Source organism: Furipterus horrens, unplaced genomic scaffold (assembly GCF_987537825.1).
Source record: "Furipterus horrens unplaced genomic scaffold, mFurHor1.1.pri manual_scaffold_1, whole genome shotgun sequence".
Classification (NCBI taxonomy): domain Eukaryota; kingdom Metazoa; phylum Chordata; class Mammalia; order Chiroptera; family Furipteridae; genus Furipterus; species Furipterus horrens.
The window spans coordinates 214,424,343-214,446,806 of NW_028327171.1; the positions used below are offsets into that span (position 1 = coordinate 214,424,343).

The 22,464-nt window shown below is 49.6% G+C and overlaps 1 protein-coding gene across 1 annotated transcript in view; it reads left to right on the forward strand.

Moving 5' to 3' along the window:
* Positions 1-22,464, forward strand: part of DGKD (diacylglycerol kinase delta) — a 92,271-nt gene that overhangs the window by 14,439 nt on the left and 55,368 nt on the right. Inside the window, exons 2-3 of the mRNA XM_090285038.1 lie at positions 8,524-8,634; positions 10,239-10,319. Of these exons, the coding sequence (XP_090141164.1) occupies positions 8,524-8,634; positions 10,239-10,319 (192 nt within the window). The remainder of the gene's footprint in view (positions 1-8,523; positions 8,635-10,238; positions 10,320-22,464) is intronic.

Genomic DNA, 22,464 nt, shown 5'->3' on the forward strand with positions numbered 1-22,464 from the left:
TGTGTGCATGATTATTCAGGGCACGTAAGCATTGGAATAAACGAAGTAAAAATAGGTTATAGAGAAACAAAACACAAAATAAAAGCAGATTTGGTCACAGTATATTGTTTGGAAAAGCAGCTAATTAAATAATTTCTGTGTTCTATAACCCACTTATTTTTAAGGCACTAAAAGCACACCGGAAGGCTCTCGTGGCAGGGTGTAGTGGTGGGTGCAGGCAGTGTCTTCAAGGAAGGAAGAGTGGCCTCCAGTGCGCACAGCGGCCTGGACGTGGGCTGTTTAACAGGGGACGTTTTCCTATTTCCGCCTACTGTCTGAAAGCGGGCAGGAGACAGCGGGGGGAGGGCATGTCCGGGGAGGCGGGCGACGATGGGTATGCTCCTGCCTCACATCTGTGCAGCCCTCTGCCATGAATGGGCCATTGCTCTGCTCTGCACGGCACCCCCTGAGGTGGGATGGGCAGATCAGGAAACTGGGGTATCGGGAAGTGCAGCTTCAGGCCTTGCATGCAAGCCTCGGTGTGTTTCATTCACTTTTGAGCTGCCAGCACACGCTGGCCGCACCTCTGTACGGAATGGAAATTTCCTAACTTACACAAACGTAGGGAGAGGAGTCGAAATAGTCACCCAGTCTAAACAGTCGTCTGTGCGTTGTGCCTTTCTTGTTTCATCTGTCCCCACCCCCAGCCCTACTTTTTTTCTGGTATTTAAAGCAAATTCTTACGGTATTTTGTACTTTGTAAAAGTATTTCTCTACCAGCATGCACTTTCCTTAAAGGTCAAGGGTCCCGTCTCTTTCGTCATCGTATTTCCCAGCAGTGCTGGCACTTAAGTGTTCAATAAATATTTGTCGAGACAAGAGTGCATTTCATGCCTCCGTCCAGAGGGAGGCAGATTTTACTGCGCAGGCTCCGAGACGCTCGGTGACTCTTCGGCGCCTTAACCGAACTGCGGGGTGTGTGTGTGTATCTGGGACGTCGCGCCTGCTGCTGGGGTTTGGGGCTGGCCCGCGTAGCGTGTCGTGGAGACGGGTTGTGTCTTGATGCCCGCGCCCTTGTCCACACATTCACCCCGGAAGAGGGGGAGGACTAGTTATGAGGATAGTTAGTCTTGCTTAACTTGGAAAAGCCAAGAAAATTGAAGACTTTTCCCAAGCGTATGTTTCTCTTTTCCACGAGGTAATGAAGCTTGTAGAGTTGAAATCAGACAGACCTGGGTTTGAACCCCACTTCTGTCCCTTCTCTGTAGACAGAGGTCCTCCCTGGTCCCCAGTGTCCGCATAAGTGACAGGGAAGGTCCCTGTTCACAGGGTGGTGAAGCCTAAACAAAGCAGTGGTGGTAATAGGTTCCTGGTCTGGTAGGCACTCCGTGGGTGCTGACCCTGCCCTTCTCCTTGCCCCACTTCTGTGAAATGGGGGTGTTTGCCATGCCTCCATTACAGCAGGTGTGCATGGATGAGGTGGGGTCGGCTGTGGAAAGCCCTTAAACCCTGGGACACCGGCATTAATGATGGGAGTGGCCACAGATGGTGACTGAGCGACGCTAACCCAGCCAGCCCACCTGTATGGGACAGGAGTGCGTGTAGCAGATGGATGACACCAGTAGAGCCCTGGTTGTTTCCGCTTTGCCACCTCACGGCCTCAGCGTGGCTGCCACAGCTCTAGACACAGTGACTACCTTCAAGGTAAGAAGCAAGGGGGAGTTGAAGCCACGCGACCCCACATATCAGTGAAGCAACTCCTCTACCTCCCCCGCCCCAGCAGGACATCTGTTAGGCTCTTTGACTGAGACTGACTCACGTGGCCACGATGGGGGAGTGGGGTTAGGGCCGTGCCGACTGGTTACATTTGGTACAGCCGGCCCACTCAGAGCTGAGACCGTGTTAGCCAAGAGCGGACAGAGTCAGCGGGACTTCAGTAGTAAAACAGGTGTCCCCCGATTCAGGGATGGTGGCTGTGGACTTAGAATGAAGTGCAGATCTAGGAGCAGCTCTTTTGAGGATTACATTTTGGGCCCCTCTTAGGCTTTTCTGCTTGCCCTTCCTCACGTAGTGGGGACAGGCATGAGGCATCTCCCCTCCTCTCAGTGACATAGAGTCTTTGGGATATGGGAGCTTTAATCTTGGTGGCCCTGCAGGGAAGGAGGCAAACCGGGACGTGGGAGAAGGGAAATTCTGTTCTCGCGATGGGTAAGACAAGAAGGGCAGTCCTCGTCCTGTGGGTCTTTAGGGAAAACCTCCCGTGAGTGCTTTTGAGTCAGATTGGCAGCACCCGATGGGGCCTGGGTCTGCCGAGCCGCGAGGACTTCTCCAGCAGAGCAGTCACCCAGCTGCCTGGGTCCTCCCTCCGCTGCTGGTGCCGTGAGGACGCTGATGTGCGCAGCGGTCAGCTGAGGCTCTGGGTGTGCGGACTTCCTCGGCCCTGATGGGCTGTGATGAGACCGGGTAGCGGTGCGTAGGCTGTCAGTAAGTTTCAGGTAGTTCTGAGTCAGGACAGACCAGTGGGCGGTGTTTTGAAGAGATGAAGGAGTTTACCTTTGCTTATTGAATTAAATCAGATTTATCAGTAGGCTTTTATGCTGGTTTCCTTTTGCCAACAGATATTTTTGGTCTGGCTGTCCAGGTCTTCCGTTTATTGGCCATGTGGCCTTGCATGAATCGCCTTATTCTCCTGCCTCCCCCCCGCCCGCCCCCATTCCCTAATTGTAAAATGAGAGTATCACTGCAGACCTCCAGAGCTGGCATGAGGGTTCAAAGGTAAACGCGGCCGGTGTGTTTGTGGTGCCCGTGATGAGTCTCAGGAAGTGTTTAAAATAACCTGTCGTTCCTTGCATGTGTTGCAGGTGCTCTATGTTTTGTGAACAGATTATGTTTTGATTCCTTTCTGTTTACGAGTTACGGTGTTCATAAACTATAACCCATGGAGAAGGTTTGAGATCAGAGTAGGGACGCCTGGCATTTCTTCTGTGGTCTGCTGTGAGCTGTTAACCTTGTGCGTATCACTCAGTCTCCTGGTAACCAGCCTTCTTGTTTGTGAACTGGAGTATTAGTGTCTGTCTCATGGACCACAAGCGTTTGTTTTATTAACAAGGCAAATAGGCATGAAAATGCTCATGAAAAGTGCTGCGCAAATTTAAGGTAATTTTTCTAGCTTCTTTCCACTGAAACGTTGCAGTAGTTCTTTTGAATATTAACTTTTTATGCTAATATCCCAACCTTTTTTGGACTTTGTGAATTTGGATGGTATTGTCTAACATAGTGAGATCTGTGTTGTGTTTTTGTTGAAGGACTAAAAGAGTTTAAGGAGAAACAGACGGCTGAAGTGAACATTTGACTAAATGTTCGCTCCTTTCTTCTTTTATTTTATCCCCCTCCCCGTTTTATTACCTGGCCTGCCTGCAGCCCCTGGGTGTCCCCCCCGCCCCCGGCAGCTGCTGCTCAGGAGGATGTGGAGATTCCCACACTGACACGCACGGGACATGGTAGCATCAGCAAAGCTCTGCTGGAATTTCACTTCTCCTTTTATTGGTTAACTTTGCTTTTCTCTTTTATTTTTTACTAAACAACACACACCATAAGTGTAGGACGTCACCCCCGGGGCTCCTTTCTGTGTAGCCTGTGACAGATTCACCGTCTTCCGTCACTGTTCTGCTGACTCCAGGTCACGGCGTCTGCCACTGTTCCTTGAGACAGCTGCTGCTTCTTTGTGACCGGTTTCTTCAGAGGTGCTTAGACTATTGCGGATGCTGGCTCCGGCTGGTGGCCTCATCTCCCGGGTCTTCTGCAGAGCACGGCTTCTCTCTTCTCTTTCTTTGTTAAGGTGTCCCATGGGCAGCATTTCTCGGTTGGGACATGGTTGGCTTTAGTAGTCTTACAGTAGTTTTTAAATCCTGTTTAAGAAACTTTTCCCAGTCCCAAACTTGTGAAGAAATTCTCGTAAATCATCTGCTGAGACAGCAGGTGCTGCCGTTTGCACTGGATCTGTAGTCGGCCTGGGACTGACTTCTGTCTGGGGCGCGTGATGGAGGGACCGTTGCGCCGTCCTCTTGGCTCTGCTCCCCTCACCTGTGGCACTCCTGCTGTCACACTCCTTCGTTTCAGAACCGTTTCTGGGCTTCTCTGATCCCCGAGCTCTGCTTCTAGACGAGCGCTGTAAGGAATCGCTCCGGATGCGGGCAGGCCTCCCGTGGAGGCGGCGTCTGGGACGCAGTGCTGGTGCGCAGAGCGGGAGCGCTCTGATGCCCTGGCAGTGCCGTGAGGACAGCGAAACGCTCTGTAGCTGACAAAACGCGTTCACCGATACGGAAGGGTGCCGGCAGGAGAGCGTGGCAGAAAAATAGGCGGTTAAAGTACCGTCTGTGCAGCCCGATTCCATGTTTGTGAACAACTAACGTGCAGGTTGCGGAAAGTGGCCCATTCAGTGCACTTGGACTGGTTTGCCCCGGGCCGGGCCAGGACTCTGCTCTGGCAGGTCCTCCTGGCTCCGCCCAGTCCCAGTTACAACCTTGCCGCTGTGCGTGACATCCATCGGGCGTCCCCGCGTCCCGATGCCGCCGCCTCTGCTCCCTGCTTGTCTGCTCACCCTTCTGGTCCTCCTTTTCGGACTGTCTCCTCCCTACATCGGTGTTGGTGCTCTGGGGTTTCTGGCTGGGTCCCTGGGCCTCCTCCCATCCTGAACCTTCTCTGAAAGGGACTGCCTTGAGATGCCTCCCTGTTAAACTTTCTTATCCCCCCAACCGCGTGTCTGCAGCTGGCTCTCCGCTCCGCTCGCCCGCCCCGTGTCCTCAAGGCCCTCAGAGCCAGGATGCCCAGGACGAAGCCGACACCCTCCCGCACGGGCCCCACCGAGCCGTCCTGGGCGTCTGTCCCGCCGCCTTGCCCCCGTCAGTGGTGGGTCCTCTTCCCTAACTGGAGCGCCTGTGTCACGCCCGCTTCCTCTCAGATGCTCGCTGTTGCTGGCTGCTCTTTTATGAGTTTCTGGAGTGATCTTCCTGCCTCCAGGTTTCACCCCCTCCCTCTTTGTTCCACACTGTGACCAAAATCATCTTTCTCAAGTGTACATCGGCGACCCCACGCCTTGCCCCATGACTCACAGGCCCGGCTGTCAGTGATTGGGGCCGGTCCCCCACCTCCCTGGCCCTCCTGGGCTGTGTGGCCTCTGATGGTTTCAGGCCCTCCTCCTGGTCTGCTTCACGCCCCCTGCTCATCTTCTGAGGCCTGCACTGTGATCGATGCCTTCCCTTTCGGGGGGATTGCTCCCCTCCGGGTGCCCATGTCCTCTGCCCTCCCTGGTCTGAGCTGTCCCCTTAGTCCTCAGAGCCTGTGCTGTGGTTGTGGCGGGGTGAAGGGGACGGCTGAGGGAAGGGGCCCCCATTGCCTTTCCTGAGAGGGCATTCCCACAACCCTCGCCCGGTGACGGGGCCTATGGACCCTTGGAGACAGGCAGCCCCATGGGCGGGTGGTTTTGACCAGGGTTCCCAGGGCCCGTTTTCGCCTTTTTCTGCCCCCTTGTTGAAGCCTCTTTTAAGGGCATTTCCAGAGCTGCCTTCCTCGGTTCTTTGTTCCTGAGCTTCCTCTGCAGCAGGTGACTTGCCGGTCTCTCCTTGGCCGGGCCCATGTCCGCCTGGACAGTGGGCGGCTGTGGCACCGGGGGCCATGCCTGGCTCAGGCCGAGCACCCTGCCGCCTTTCAGCGCTGGGACCCAGCTGGGCCCCTGCTTCCTCTCTGTTTGGAGGGTGGCCGGTGCGCACAGTCTCACTTGCTGACTGTGTGACTCTCAGTGCCTGTGTGTGTCACAGATCCGTCCTTCCTTGTCCCTGGTGGTACGGAAGGTGTCCTGGATTGCTTGTAGCACAGAGTTGGCCCGCTTGTTTGTGCAGAGGATGGGACAGGTCCTGAGACCTGGCCGCCCAGCGCGCCCTGCGTGAGCTGCGCTTGAGACCTGGGTGTGGGGCTCTGTGCTCTGCCCTGCGGGTGCTGAGAAGGAGCCCTGCCACCGAGCAGTGTTTCCTGTGGGTGCCGGTTACGGGCTGCCTGATGCAAAACATAGCAGATTATTCAGAGGTGTTATTTTCTTGATCACTTTTAGTTCATGGCTTTTGGCTGAGTGTTTAAAAATATTCTGCAACATATCTATAGTATTCATGAGCAGTGAATCTGAAGAAATGCAGTTTCTGAGAAAGTTTCAAAGAAATGCTGCCTTTATCTCTTCTCCAGCCTTTCCGCTGAAACCCACCCGTCTTTTTCTGAGTGTGCGTGCGCTATAAATAGAACAGCAGCTCTCCGTGGGTAGCCCGCGGTCAGCTGTCATCCGCTTTCTGAAAGATGTGTGTGTGTGTGTGTCTGTGTCTGTGTGTGTGGTTGCTTGTGTTTGAATTACGCTTTTTTAATCTGTGAGATGTGGAGCGGGAGATGCAAGGAAGAAGACTCTGGCGTTTATCTTTTCAAGATAATGTAACTTTTCTGGGTCTGTGCTGGTTGGTTTTGTTGTCTTTTTTTTTTTTTTTTTAATTTGCATTTAGGAAAGAGATGGAGGCGAGTCCTTCCCCTGCAGAGGTAAGGAGGACACGTGGGTGAGGAGCGGTGCCCGCGCCTGCCTGAGAGCAAGTCCTGTGGGGTCACGAAGAAAGGCTCTCCTGCCATGGGGTGCAGGCGTCCGTGGCTCTGTGCTGCTGTGCACGGACCGGCTGTCCTGGGTCTTTGAAGAGCACCTTGAAATGAGCGTCACCATGTGCACGTGGGTCTGCAGGGAAGGCTGGGAAACAGCCCGGGAGTTTTTCCGCAGCATAGACTGGTCTCTCTGGAGCTACTGGAATCGGAGGTTGGGCTTTCTGTCCGCCTGGGACCAGCCTGGTTCTGGTGCAGCACGTATTCCCACACTCCGAAAGCCAGGCTCTGTTCAGTAAGGGTGGAGGCTGCAGGCCGTGGGACGGTGGTTGGTGCCCCTTCTCTTGACCCCTGGGTGACGATGTTGTGTTCCTCTCTTCTCCTGGCGCCATCACTTGTGAGAGCAGGTGGGTGGCCTCTCCCAAGAGAAGGGGCGGGTGTGTATCACAGACTGAGTAGGTGGGGTCCTCAATAGTTTTCCCCCCGGGGCTGATTCTCTCGGGAGTCGGAGAGCATTGCTGTTCGTACCAGTCGGCTGGCCCCGCGGCCCAGCTTCTGTCAGCCCCGGCCTGTGGTTGAGAGCCAGCATGTGCCCAGCGAGCTCACAGAGGGGATGTCCTGTAGCGGGGGCAGGAGAGGAGCACGCGGCCTGCATTCCCAGGACACCCTGGGCGGCGGCGCTGCTTAGGTCGGGGCTCTGTCGCACGGCCAGGTGTGGGTGGTGTGTCGGGGGCAGGGGGCTTTCTTCAGCGTCCTTCTGCAGGGGCACCGCATCCCGAGTGCCGCTCCTCCCTGGTTAGGAGTAGGCTGGCGGAAGGGCTCTCGCCTGCTGACGCATTTGGGCGATGGGAGGTTTCGTGTCTGGTTTCTTGTCACCTGCAGTGGCCCCTGGTGCCACTCTAACAAAGAGTTAAAGTCAGTGCGGTGTGGGATTAGATCATTAAACAGCAGTGTCTCTGAACCAATACTCTCACCCTTTAACTGTAGTTTTGTACGTTCTGCCCCCATGCTGTGAGGAGTCGGGGTGTGGGACGGGTGTTTCTGGTGGGTGGGGTGAAGCGCGCCCTGCGGGTGCTGAGAGCAGGCTCTTGTTTCGTGCGTCTTGTTTATTAATCTCGACTGTGTTAGTGGCTCTAAGTGGTTCCATGTGCCCGTGACCCACTCGTAGTTCCTGGACATTTAACTCCTAAGAGTCTGCTGGGCCGCTCGGCCCACTGGGTGGCCAGCACACGGGATACAAGCGCGGGGAAGCAGCTTCGGGAGGAGCCCCGCCCCGCCCCCACTTTCATTGAGATGTGGTTAGTGGACTGCTGTCTGCCTCTTGATTCCCTTAACAGAACTTCTGTTTTGCGGTGGACCAGTCAGATTTACAAGATACGATGAGTTTTAGTGACTTTGGCCACCTGCTTCTCTCTCCCCGTCTGGCACATGCCCGGCCTGTGAAGAGGGGTTGAGGGCTGAGTGGGGCGCAGGCCTGGAGTTGTGCTGGGCCCCACAGCAACCTACGTTGACAGTTTTGGCATCAGGATCCTGAGAAATGGCAGGAGGCCCGAGAACACGGATATGGAGCCAAGAATAGCTGAAAAATACCGAATGCTGAAGAAGTTGGAGAATGTACTGGCCCTGGGCCGCTTGCTGTGGTCCTTCTAGCCTGTCCCTTTCTGCTGCTCCCCCGGGCATATCCAGGACACACCTTGGCCTCTGAAACCCCCTCGCTCAGGCATGCCATCGCCCCGCAGAGAATTGTGGCAGCCCTCCCCCAGCAGCGTGTTTGGCCTGTCCGTAGGTCAAGGTCTGGGGAGAGTGTGAGAAGTATTTCCTGCTAGGCTGTCAGCAGACGGAGACTGAGTGTGCAGCTCGGGTGGACGCGTGCGGGGGTCGTGGAAACACGTGCTCATGAGTTCCTTTCTGTGCTTTCAGACTGTCATCAAAGAGGGAATGCTGACCAAACAGAACAGTTCGTTCCAGAGGTCCAAGAGGAGGTACTTCAAGCTGCGAGGGCGGACACTGTACTATGCAAAGACCGCGAAGGTGAGGGGCAGTGCAGGAACGTCGTGGGAGGGGATGGCCGGGCCCCCGCAGGGGGATTCGGGGGCTGGGTCCCCGTCTGGGGAAGAGCTTTGAGTTTTAAAGCTGTTTTCTTCTGGAGTTTCATAATACTCCAGGGTGCTAGGTTTTATTTGTCTCAACCCATGTTTTAGTGCTTATAAACATTGGCTTTTATTTATTTTTAAAATGGAACATGTCACCAGTGGGGAAGGAGAAAATGTCATAGAAGTAGTCATATAGCTGAATATCTTCCTTGTGGAAAGATTAGGGGTCACAGGCTTATCCATCTCAGTATGGATGGAAGTGCCTTCTTAAACGTGTTATTGAGGTGTAATTGGCATACAGAAAGCTGTAGGTACCTAATGTATACAACCTGATGAGCTTGGAGGTAAGTATACACCTGTGAAACCAATGAAAAGTGGTTTTGAACACTGGGCTTCCCGGTGTGTGAACAGCAGCTCTTTATCGCTGGACGTTCCGGCTGAGACCCTTGCTTCTGGGGGCCATCCTGTCTGTGAGACTGGAGCTGGGACCACCACGCACGTGCTTGTGAAAGAGGGGCGTCACCGAGTTACTGCCATGTTTAGAGAGAGCGTGGTCTTCCCCATCTCAGACACCCGTGTGCTTACACAGCTAGTGTTGGGTATTCTGGACACCAGTATTGCGGTCAATACTTTTATTTTGGTGTTAAGAAAAACCTGGAATCTGAATCATTGCATTTTGAGATGTATCCCTGAACAGAACAACTTGTTTAGAAAGGGTTCTGATCATATCCCTCATTAAAAAACAAAACAAAACCCAGCACAAACCCTTATAGTTATTTTAGTTCTGTGGAGGTTGGGGAGATTACTTAAAAGGCTGAGTCTGTTTTCCGAGTTGTTAGCATTTCCTCCAGCGGTTCCCTGTGGAGTCCTCTTAGAGGGGCCAGTAAGGTAACAGGAGAAGGGGAATGTGACAGGAATCAGAGGCAGAGGGGAGGAAAAGGTGGATGTACCCAGGCCGAATTCCCAGCCCTTCTTCTGGAGCCCGGCTGTCTCCCTCTAGGACTAGATTCCTCCCACTTCACTCCCTTGTTTCCTTCCACAGCCTGGTTTCTTCTCTTTGGATCCATCTCTCTTCCCCTAAAATCATTTATTTTAGTGGGGACCTTTCTTCCAAATGTGACGACTGGAGAAGCTAAAGCCAGGAGGACAGAGGGTCTTCAGTCCTGCCCCCTGTCCTCTCAGGTAGACCTCACCTGAGGACATGTTTCACATTTAGAAGTGAAACTCTGGTACTACAGAAAATAAATACAGAATTGCAGTATTATTATTACTTTCTCCACCAGTGCAATCACTCATGAACTCCCTGGATCAAAAATAAAAATCATGGAGCCCTGCCTGTGGCCAGATGGGGGGATGTAGTCAGCATTTGTTAGTCAGCAAGCCTCCAGCTTCAGGGCCTCGGGCCTCTGTGGGCGCTTGCCTGGGGTCAAGGACAGTGGGGGGGGGGGGGGGGAGGCGCGGCACTGGGCCAGGGCTAGGGAACGTGCCTGCTTCGGGGTGCCTGAGCCTCATGCTGCCCGTGGTCCCTGTGTCTCTCCCCAGTCGATCATATTTGATGAGGTGGACCTGACAGATGCCAGTGTGGCTGAATCCAGCACCAAAAACGTCAACAACAGCTTCACGGTAAGACTCTGGACGCACACTTTTCTTGATTCTTCACGACATCTGGTTTTCCTTTTTAATTTGAACAGTTCGGACTTCTTTTATCCTTTTTGCTCTGATGGAAACGGTTCCTGGTAAATTTTGAATTTAATGCCGAAAATAATACTGTGGTTGGAGCCTAACTGAGAATTTGGCACCTGTAAGCACAAAAGAACAAGAGGGTCCAAATGAAATTTATTAACTTGTCGTTTTACATTTATTTAACAGTTTTACACAGAGGTTGGTTTTCCATGATTATTGTAGAAAATTTGGGAAATACAGAAAAGTATGTTGAAGCAGTTAAAAATAGCCATAATTAGGCCACCTCAAGGCATACAATGTTGATACTTTGGTATATTTCTTTTCTTCTTTACTTTTAAACTGCTCCACCTCCATTGATAAAAGTTTTGTTGTACTTTCTACAGAAGTTCTAAGTGCATAAAATTATGTGACCTCACCACCAGAGGTAGCAACTGTGTACTCTAGGGAGTTTTTATCTTTATATTTCTAAATATCTATTTCTTCACCCACATCTACCATGAGATCATAGTGATCCTCTTGTGTTTACATTTTTTTCCTCTTGACAGTTAATGGTGATCATTTTCGCATGTTGATTGATCTGAATGTTCATCATATATATATTTTTAATGGCTATATAGCATTTCTTTTATGACTTTACAATTTTGCCTTCAGGGGCTGACTTTAGAACCTACCTATATAAGGTATGACTTCAGTATTAAGAAAGGAGTATTAAAACATCATTTTCTTTATTTAGCGATTTTATCTAGAAATAAAATATGCTCCCTGTTTTAAAAAAAAATTCTTTTATAACAGTTGAGGTGATTAATTTTCTTCATGTTTAGGATCTGATATTTTGGGTTAGTGTTAGTTGCAGATATTTTCAGGTTTTGTTTTATTTATTGATTGATGGTTTGATTATAGCTGTTGCTGATACTGATGGGATTTTCCTTCCTCCATTTAAATATCTACTTTGGGTTGATGTAACTAACTGCTCTTGGTTTTGCTCTGTGGCTTATCGAGTTAGCCTTTCCTGATGGTTTCTCTTATTTTAGTCTTCATTGTACTTGGAATATTTTCAACTTTTTCTACATGAATTTTATTGTTTTTTAAACAAATATTTATTTTTAGAGAGGGGGAAAGGGAGGGAGAAAGAGAGGAAGAGAAACATCGATGTGTGGTTGTCTCTTGTGCGCTCCCCCAACTGGGGACCCGGCCCACAACCCAGGCCTGTGCCTGACCAGGAATCGAACCAGCAACCCCTCGGCTTGCAGGCCGGTGCACAATCCACTGAACCACACCAGCCAGGGTGAATTTTATTGTTTTTGTAGTGGCTGGGAGAGACATGTAAATGATTATTCTTTGATTTGTGGCTTTTAGTGTTTTTAACGAAAATAGGTGTTGAATTTCATTGGAGTGTTTTGAGCATTAACTTAGATGACCAATTTGATTTTAGGTATTTGTATTTTGTATTTGGAAATTTCTGGTCCATGTGTGTGGTTTTCTTTGGTGTAGAAAGGGAGCCTTGGTTGTATTTTGATTTCAGAGTTAAAATAGCCCCATAAAATTCATTTAGTAACTTAAGATTTTGTGTGTCCTAGAACATTTGATATAGCTGTAGAATTGATTGTTTTTGGAAGTTGGAGAGAACTTTAAACTATCTGTCATAAAGACACTTTAGGGAGGTAAGTCTGTGCATAAGCCTGAAAGACTTATTTTTGTTTTTTGATTATTTGAGCTTTTTAACTTCCTGAGTCTATTTTTGTAATTTACTTTCCTGCTGTTTCACACCTTCAAATTTAGTAGCATGTGTTATTTACACTTTAAACATCTGTGTCTCTGGTCAGGTCCCCCTTTGCATTTCTAATTTTATTTGTTTAGCTTTGTTTTTCTTGTCAGATTTCATAAGCCCTGTTTTCTGTTGTTGTTTTTTTAAGAGAATCAGTTCTTGGATTATTGATCTATCCCATTTATTTGTTACTAATTCAGTTTCTACTTTATATTTATTTCCTTTTTCCTGTTTTCCACAACTTTTTTAAAAAATTGATCTTACAGAGAGGAAGGGGGAGAGAGAGAGAACATCAATTTATTGTTCCAATTACTGATGCCTCACTAGCTGATTTTTGTATGTGTCCTGACTGGGGATCAAACCCGCAGCCTTGGTGCGTCAGGACAACACTCACCCACGGAGCGGCCTGGCCTGGGCTTTCACAGCTTTTAGAAATAACTTATTGATTGGCTTATTTTTATTTTCATGTATATAATATAATTATATATATATAAAATGAAAACATGAGGTTCTCTGAATTTATAAGTACCTTTCTGTTCACACGCCAAGTTTTTTCTCCCAGTAGAAAAATGTTATCAAAGACAAATTATTTTTTTGATCATTCAAGTTATTGAAGAAAAAAATTGAAGTCTATAACTGCAAATAGGAGATTTGAAACCATCCATATTTCTATTACCCAATATACCTGATAATATATTTTGGTTTATGTCCCATCAAGTACATTTTCTAAAATATAATTTTTAACTTTCTTAACATGAGCTTTTTCTCTTATAATAGCCTTCAAATTTTTATTTATTTATATTGCATAGTATTCCACCATATAAATGTATAAGTTTATGTATACAATCTTTATATTAAACATTTACTTTTTTCTTATCATAAATAATATTGTAATGTATACTTGCACACAAATCCTTTTGTGCAGTTCTGATTATTTCCATAGTATAAATTCTTAGAAATGGAATTTCATTTGAGGTAGAAAATAGGAACTTTCAAAAGGCTTTTAAAAAAATGAATGAGGCACTAATACATGTTACAACTTGGATGAGCCTTGAAAATATTATGCTCAGGGAAAGAAGCCAGACACAAATGGCCACATATTTTATGATTGCATTTATATGAAATGTTCACAATAGGCAAATCTGTAGAGACAGGAAATAGATTAGTGGTTTTGAGGGGCTGAGAAGGAAGAAGGCGTGCCTGCTAAAGTGTGCAGGGCTTTTTTCTGAGGGCGACAAACGTTCTAAAATTAGATCTGGGTGATGGTTACACAACTTCGTGAATGTGCCGAAAACCACTGAATTGTATACTTTAAACGGGTGGATTGTACGGGAAAGAGAGTGTGGTGCTTTGGGGCTGCACACGTTCCTGCGGGGCTTTGTCAGCTGGTCTGGGAACGAACTGTGGCTCGTGTCTTGTCTGCGGGAAAATGCACTCAGAGGGCCCAGTACTGGACTCCAGATGTACAGCCTGCTCTGTGTCGGAGGCGTCTCCGGAGCTCCGTTCCTGTCGCTGGTCCTGGGTGATGCCCAGCCCCCAGGGCGGAGGCACCGATCCTTCCCCGGTTATTTTCTGTTTTGTTAGCACTCTAATAGCACTGCCGTTTCAGCTGAGCGTGGGGTGAGAGGACAGGGAAGGGTCCAGACCGAGGCTCCCTGGAAGCAGTGGAGGTGAGGAAGCTCCCTCCCTCAGTGCTCTGCGGCGGGTGCGGGTGGGAGAGGAAGGGGAGTGTGCGGTGCCCGGTCCCCCAGTCATGCTTCCGTAGGCTCAGGAAGTTTCGGGCACTGGGGCTGTAGGTGATGCAAACATTTTCTTTGCTTAAAATTCACACTTACTGATCGGTCCCACCTCTCTCCCCCTGCGGTATTTACTGTCTGACCTCTGAACCGTCCCGCGGACTGCGGGAGTCTGTGTGCAGGCGCCTCTTCAATCCGGCCTGCCAGGCCCTCCTGGAAGGCAGTGCCCGTGCTCAGGGAGTGAGTGCGGAATGAATGAGTGAATGAATTCGCCTGGAAGCTACTGCGCTCCCTGGAGTACCTCTTCTGGTTTTCCAGCTATTCCTTTAGTGATTTCCAAACTCTACAACTCCTACTAAATTTGCATGCTTGATACAAACAGCCCGTCAGTGAAAGCTGCTGTTACCATGAATCAGCCAACAGATGGGAACCTTTTATAGCTGTAGAAGCCTGAGCAAATTTGCTCCACATTAGAAGAGACTCCATTTTTATTCCTCTCCAAAATGCACAGAAAACTGTACCATAAAGAAGTAAGGACCCTTGGGGTAAGAAACTTCCAAGGGAGCTAGGTGGGCAGGCTTTGAGGCAGGGCTGATGGGAGGAAGGGCGCGGATGGGTCTCCTGCAACTGGACGGGGTCTGCCTGCGTTCCTGCTCTTTAAGATCAGAGTGAGCCCTGCTGAAACTGAAGTCATGGAGATTGTCCGAGATCCCTGACAGGCAGGGCAGGGGCAGCGGGGGCCTTCAGAGGTGGAAGCAGAGTTCACAGTGGAGCCACCCCGCTTGCAGGGCCAGAAGCACAGCAGCATGCAGTGGAAAAGGTGACTTGCCGGCGTCAGGTACCGGCCTCTGCAGTAACATGAAACTGTATGCTTTTGATGATTAAACACGTTAATACTAATCTGTGAAAACTAAAGACTTTTGGTATGTTATTGCCAAACTGCCCTTAGAAATACCAACAAGGCTGCATGAAAGTGCTTTTTCCTGTCCTTTAACAAACACCACGTGTTCACATTTTAGAATACCTTCGCCACTTTGATAGTTTGAAATGGTAGTTTGTTTCTCCAGTGATCAAAGTGAGGTCAGACATTTCTCACAGTGCATTGACCATTTGTATTTCTTTCTTTGTGAATTGATTTTTTTCATGTGATCTCAGATAATGCTGTATTTGTAGGGTTCAAAGTTACCCCTCTCACTCTGCCCTCATGGGCTGTAATAGTTTTAGTGCTTTGCCTTTTTCTTTTCTTAGACTAGTTTTCTTTCTTTCTTCCTTCCTTTCTTTCTAAGATTTTATTTATTTACTTTTAGAGAGAGTGGAAGGGAGGGAGAAAGAGAGGGAGAGAAAGCAACCAGTCATTTTCCTCTCACACACCCGCAGCTGGGGACCTGGCCCGCAACCCAGGCATGTGCCCTGACCGAGAATTGAACCGGTGACCTTTCAGTTCACAGGCCAGCACTCAATCCACTGAGCCTCACCAGCCAAGGCTCGACTAGATTTCATACATTAATAGTGAGCTGAACTTGCCAGGTAAAATGTTTTTCATTATCTAACACATTTAAATTATTTTCAACTTTAGGATCACAAAATTTAGATTTGTGCTAAAGGTATATTTTTACAACTACTTTTCAAAGGAGTTCGTTTTCCTGTTTTACTGAAAGTATATATTTTGAATGAATTTTAAAATTGAAATATGACTTCCATACCAAAAGGTGCATAAATATGGGCGCAGACAGAGCTTTTTGTGTAACCAGCACGCCCAAAAGTTTTCCTCCTGATGCGCCTCCACTGTCCTGACTTCTCATATTGTACATGAGTTTTGACTGTTTTAGGTATTTGATGTCAGTAGACTCGTAATGTATATTCTTCTGTGTCTGTTTCTGGTACATTTCCTGATTTAATGTCACTTGATTTTTTCTGGTTGTATAGTTACTGATTTCTAGCTTAATTCTGCTATGATCAGAGAACATAACTCTGTGATTCTAATCTTTTGAGATTATCAAGACTTTATGACCTGTTGGTTTTTATAAATGTTCCATGTACATTTGGGCAGAACTTGGACTAGTCAGTTCTTCATGCAGTTGATTAGGACACAGGGGTAATCATTTTTCTCAGATCTTTTATAACCTGCTGATTTATTTTTCTGCTGGTCCTGTTAGGTATTGAGTGAAATTTATTAAAATCTCCTACTGTGATTGTGGACTTACCTGTTTTTGCCTTCAGTGTGTTAATTTTGCTTTATATATTTGGAGGGTTTTATTCAGTCCATATTGATTTAGAATTATTTTATATTCTTACTAGATCCACCCTTTTATTATGAAATAACCTTTGTTATCAATCTTAATGTTTTTTGCTTTAAAGTTTACTTTGATGTTATTATAGCTACAATAGCCTTACTTTGGCTAGTAATTGCATTGTAAGTAATGGTATATAATTTTCCATCCTTTTACTTTCAACATTTTTGTTTTTATTTAAGGTGTGATTCTTTTAAGTGTGGTTTTTAATATTGTCTGCCGTATTTTAATTGGATTATGTCTTCAACTGGATTATATTTAAATCTATACTTAGTTTAGATACGCTTGTACTTGGGTATGAATTTAACATATTACTTGTTTTCTCTATCTCACATTTTATTTTTTCACACCTTTCTTTTCTTAAATGGATTATAATTATTTCATTTTCCCTTTCTCTTCTGGCTTGTTTCATATACATTATTTAAGTGGATATTTTACAGACTACAAAACACAACCTTGACTTAAATTCCAGTACAGATTAGTATTTTTAGTGCTTCCCAGCAATGCAAGTATCTTAGAGCATTTAAACTCTCTATACCTTTCATTGCTATTGAAATTATAATTAATTTGTGTTACCAAAAACAAAAAACAAAACCAAAACCAAAAACACACTCTATACTCACATCTTGCCTTTCTGCAGGTTTGTTGTATATTTTAATTTTATACGTCCTTGAAATCTCATAGAACATTATTATACAGTCAGTAATTTCGATTTTTAATGGACATTTATACTTTCTGTTGCTCTTTTTGTATTTTTGTGATCCATTTGGGGTAACACAGGAGTCCCCCTCTATATCGTGGTTCACTTATCGCGACCTCACTGTACCGTGGGATTTTTAAAAATATTATATTTATCGTGGATTTTTCGCTATATGTGAGATTTTGTGGTACTGTATACGTATGTTGTTAAAGTTACGTAGGTTTAAGAGCGTAGAATGTGTTTTTTTCCTTCTCTTTTCTCTCTAATTCCCATTCGTGTGCTCACCTTGTTCTGTGGGGCCTTCGCTCGCCCGCTCACTCGCCGACGCAGCCTGCACCTGCCGAGGGCTGCCCGGGGCCAGGCGCCGTCTCAGCGCGCAGGGGTTCTTCCTCCTCGAGCGTCTGCTCAGGTGGGGGCTCCGTGCAGCACACGGAGAAGAGGTGTGATCACAGGCTGGGACCGGCCGCGGGGACATGAGTGAGGGGGACCCACCCCTGCTACTGGGTCTGGGAGGGGGGGGGGGGAGACTGCCCCTCAGGAGGCGACGCTTTAACGGGACGTGACGCGGGGTCAGTGGTGAATCCACGGAAGGGGAGTGTCTGTGGGCACTCTTGCATGGGGCAGGTGTAGGGCCCAGCACATGCAAAGACCATGTGATGGGGGACGTGGCACAGCCGTGAGAAGAAGTGAAAGGAGGGCCCCGTGGTCCGCTGAGGCCAGAAGGGGAGGAAGACTGCAGGAGGCCATGAAAGGGGACGAACGGGGCTTGGGACTTCGCCGTTGAACCTCTATCGCCCTGGAGTGGTTCCTTGTGGTCAGAGCACAGGCTCGCAGGGCTGCACCCGTCCGCTCTGGCTGCGGCGTGGGTGGGGGAGCTGGCGGGCGGAGGGGAGGGCCGCTCTGGCCCCAGGCGGGGTGGCGTGGGGGCCGGGCAGGAACCGGCCTGGGGTCAGCTCGGCCGTGGCCGCCGCCTCAAGCAGTAGGCGGTGAATCGCGCTGCAGAGGGTGGCCGGGACCGGGGCGTGGGGGCCTGGGTGCGGCCTGCTGTCCTGTTCTTCCTGCTGCTGTCACTCGTTAGCTTTCTCTAATTCTGTTCGTTAAAGTGTTACTTTTGTTTCTTATTGCATTTACTTGGGGTTTTCACCCCATCTTAGCATAGCTTTCATGTTCTTTTTACTTAGTTTTTATCCTGGCTTATTCTCTTTGATGGAGAAAATATTTTAAAAACGTTTTCTGTTTACTGTAGTCATTTCCCTGCCTCAGGGAAAGATTGTCCTCTGAGCGCCTCCATTTTCTCTTGGGTTTTTGAATATTTTCATGGACTTTGGATGTTCCCCTCCCCTGTCTATTCATTTCTGAGCTTTCTTAGTGATTTTACTTGTTGTTTTCAAGTCCTGTAGAGCCTAGAGCGATGGAGTGAGCCAGGATGGGAGTGTCGTTGGAGTTCAGTGCTTTTATTTACTTATTTCTCCAGGTAGTGCTTCCATCATTTTTAACTTGTGATCTATTTTAATAAAGACTTGAAGTGTCATCACCTTCTCTAATGTTACTTAAAGTTTCAAAATGCAGCAGAAATAGAGGCGGCAGCTCTGTCCTTCCCCCGCCCCCTCCCCGGCTGTCCCTCCCTGAGAGTCACTGGGTCCGTTTGGCTTTACTTATTGGCTCCAATGCTGTCATACATGCTGCGTGAGAGCATGGGCTTCTGTCTGTTTTGTTCACTGCTTTCCCCAAGTGCCAGCGCACAGTAGGTGCTCATCGCTACTCGTTGAAGAGTGACTTGGCCACACTGTTCCAGGATGATTTGGGCCCCGTTCCTGTCACCGATGGCACCCAGCAGAACGCTTTCAGTGGCCCAGACCAGCCTTTAAGCAGCGTCCAGCGGTGTGGGGGCGGCGGGCAGCGCAGACGCGGGGACAGCAGGCTGTGAAGGAGCTGGCGTGGGCGAAGTGGTGGATGGGGTCCGGGAGGGCCTTCCCGCGGCCAGCCGTGCCAAGTGTCCGGGCGCACGTGGTTCCTGCCAGAGGGCATAGTGGGAGGGCAACGAGACGGGCCGAAGTCGGGAGTGAAGTCTCATTCAGGCTGTGGGGGCTGAGAGGTTTCCTGCCACATGTATTGGGAAGCATTAAGGTTTTTAAAGCTGGGGCTGATAACAGTGGGTTTTTGTTCAGAGTGTGGCGGCTGCTGGAGACTAGACCTGCAGGGAGCAGGTGGCTGGAACGCACGTGAGGGGGTCGGACAGGGCCTTTGCCATGGCCAGGCGAGGGGTGTGGAAGCCGGGTGGGAGCCGCTGCGGTGGGACGGCGAGGGCTGGGCACAGGGCAGGGCGCAGGGCAGGGCGCTGCAGGCAGCGTGACTCACGTCCTCCTTCTTCCCGGCGCCGCTCTTTGTCTTGAGCGACTCGGGGATTCAGTAACGGTATTGAAGATCACTGGGAGGTAGCCGTCCGTGACAGACGCTTCCTAGAAGGCAGCTCACACGGCGCCCTGGGCACACATCGCCCGGGGCGGGACTCAGGTGGCTCCGTGTTCCCTCTCTACTGGGAGCCTGGTGCTGCCCCTTCCACTTTCAGAAACTGCACCTCTTCACCTCAGAGACCGACCTTGTGGTGGCCAGTGTCTGAGGCTCCCTCCCTTCTGAGGAGGCAGAGTCACTGGGATTCGATGTAGTGAAGATTCTCCAAACCTGGCAGGACAAGGAGCTTGTCATCCGAGGCGGACGCGGGTGCTCCTGATGGGCAGTGGGAAGCAGGTCAAGGGCTGAGGGCAGGCCGGCGCGGGCTGCGTCCTGGCCTGTGTCCCTTGAATGGCAAGGAGCCTGGAGCACTCCGGGGTTGTGAGACGTTCACAGCCACGCTGCCTGGCAGAGGACCGTGGCTCCTGGTGGAAGTTTCACTCCCTGGAGCCCTTCACCCCGGTCGTCTGCTGCCACGCCACCGCCCACTCGTTGCTCTGTGTCTTGGGGCCCTTGCCTGAGCCCTCCGCCTTGGACCCCTCGGGTCGTGGTGCGGGTGTTAGGCAGCGTGTTGGCCCTGGGATGAGCAGAGGCTGTGTGGGGGGGAGGTCAGGGATTGGACCCCCTCCCTCAGGGGCGCTGGGTCCCCCGCACAGCCAGAGCCGGCTGAGCAGCCAGAGGGCAGGGAGCCAGAAAGCCAGCGCTGCAGGGAGAGGCGCGTGTGGGAAGGAGGTGTGTTTTTGGACTCCTGCTGTGACATGTTCAATTACCATTTACTTCATTTACGGGGAAAATTGTGCCCTATGTGGTGTTTCCTAATTTTGGGTTTCCCAGAGGAGTCAGGGACTCCCCGCCTTTGAATGTCCAGGATCTGTATTTCCTGTCACCGATGGCACCCGGCAGAGCGCTTTCAGTCAGCCCTCCCTGGAAGCAGCATCCGGTGGCAGGGGGGTGGCAGGCAGTGCAGAGCCCAGACAGCTGGGCCAGGCCATCGTCCTTTGTCTCTGAAAGGACCCACCGCTGGGCCCTGCACAGCCCCAGTGCTCAAAGGCAAGGCCTCTCACTAGCCAAGTGACCTTGGACCAGGTACTTAATGACTCTGAGCCTTAGTTTCCTCATCTGAGAAATGGGGACAATAATTTAAGTCCCAGCTTGTGGGGTTGTTGCGAGGATTTAAATGAGTTAATACAACACAGGCATGATGTGTTTGCTATTAACGTGAGCATAGACGCCCTCTGTTTATTCAGAGAGTCAGTGAAAGCAGTGAACCAAATTAGAAAATTTTCTTTTAGTTCGGTTTACTTATATTACTTAAATGAAATGTTGCATACTTTTTCCATTTGTTAAATAATAACTTATGATTAAATAAATCGCTATGATTATACCAGATTTCACCGGGCCTGATGCAGTCTTACCCTTTGGTCATGGCAGTAACTGCCATTGAGTTGGACCTTGAAGAGGAAAGACAAGTTTTGCTGGAATATCCCTGAAATATAAAACCATTAAAAGGAGTCATTCTGCCCATTTTTAAAAGCACTGTAAGTCATTGGGTAGCCCCTCATTTTTTACCTGGTGCTGGGCAGGGGGTCTGCACTGCTGGGCCCTGCAAGCCTTCCGCCACACAGACCTACTGCAGCCCGCCTGCTCTTTGTAGGGACGGACGCCCTGTGCACAGGTCGCCCCTCGGTCTGGAGCCCTCTCCCCAGGTCTCTCTGTAAACCAGTTCATTCTTCAAAGGCAGGGTGACAGCCCTTCTGTGGGGCCTTCCTGTTCACGCTGTGGCCTCTGCTGCTGCGGGGCAGGGGCTTCCAAACCTGGTGAGTCTGAGCACCATCCCCAGAGATTCCCGTGCGCTTTTACTAGTGGATGATTTTTAAAGCTTCCCACGATTTTGAGGTGCAGGCACATTTGGGAAGCTCCTATGACAGTGAATGGGCACCGGCTCCTTAGTATAATAATCTGTGCCCTTGGTCACGCACACCCCCGTCATCCTGCCTTTCATACTTGTGTCCCCGCTGTAAGACACACAGGGCTGCGCGAGTCCGCGGGAGCTCGGAGGTTGGTTCCTTTCTCCTTTCTGTTCAGAGAGGATGTTGAATCGTTTCTTCTTTACAAAGCCCTGTGGGACAGACGTTCATTATTGTGGCAGATCCTGTGGGCTGGACCCGTAGGTTGTTGGCCTTACCCACTGACTGATGCCTGGAGTGCTGTAGTGAGCAGGGCCGAGAAGCTTCCGGAGCCCCTGTGGGAGGGGCCGGCTCGTGTGTGTGTGTGTGTGTGTGTGTGTGTGTGTGTGTGCCTGGAGTGCTGTAGTGAGCAGGGCCGAGAAGCTTCCGGAGCCCCTGTGGGAGGGGCGGGCTCGTGTGTGTGTGTGTGTGTGTGTGTGTGTGTGTGTGTGTGTGTGTGTGTCCCTGGGGAAGAGAGGAATAATCTGACAAGTACGGTTTACCCGCTTACCCGGCATCCTAATTGCTGAAATCAAACGGAAATCAATTGGAAAAAATTCATGGCATAGAAAGACCTGTTTTTCCTTCTTTCAGCACTCCTTTGTAGTGGTAAACCCTCTCCCGGGTGCCTGAGGGCAGGCGGAGGTGGCTTCTCATCCCCCGTTGGGCATGAAAAGAAGGAATTCTAGTCCCTGTGACAAGTATGATAGGAGAAGGTGCCAAGTGCAGCGAGAGTGGTGAGGAAGGGCCCGGGGAGCGGTCCTCTGGGGATGTGGGAGCTGGGGGTGGGGCAGAGAGCAGCTAGGAGGGGCCGGCAGGTGCACGGCCACGTGCGACAGCCGCCATGGGGCCCAGGTGCTGGCGCTCGTTGGGGGCTGCTTACTTATTTCCTGAAGTGTTTAAATTGTAATGATGATTTCAGAGGAGATTTGAAATAGGAAAAAAAAGATCCCACGGTAGCTCAGCAGCTGTTTCCTCTTCTCGTGTTCCCTGAAGCCTTTTTTTGCACGCAAACAAATGTTACATGTGTAATGCACACATCAGTGTATGTGTAGTTTATGTTTTGGCTCTATTATTTCATCATAAATGTTTCCCCATCAGGAGTCTGTCACGATCATTTCTGTGGTTGCAGGAAGTTCCGAGTGTAGGTAGATGTGTCACAACCGATCGGTTCCACTGCACCCCTCTGATGCTTA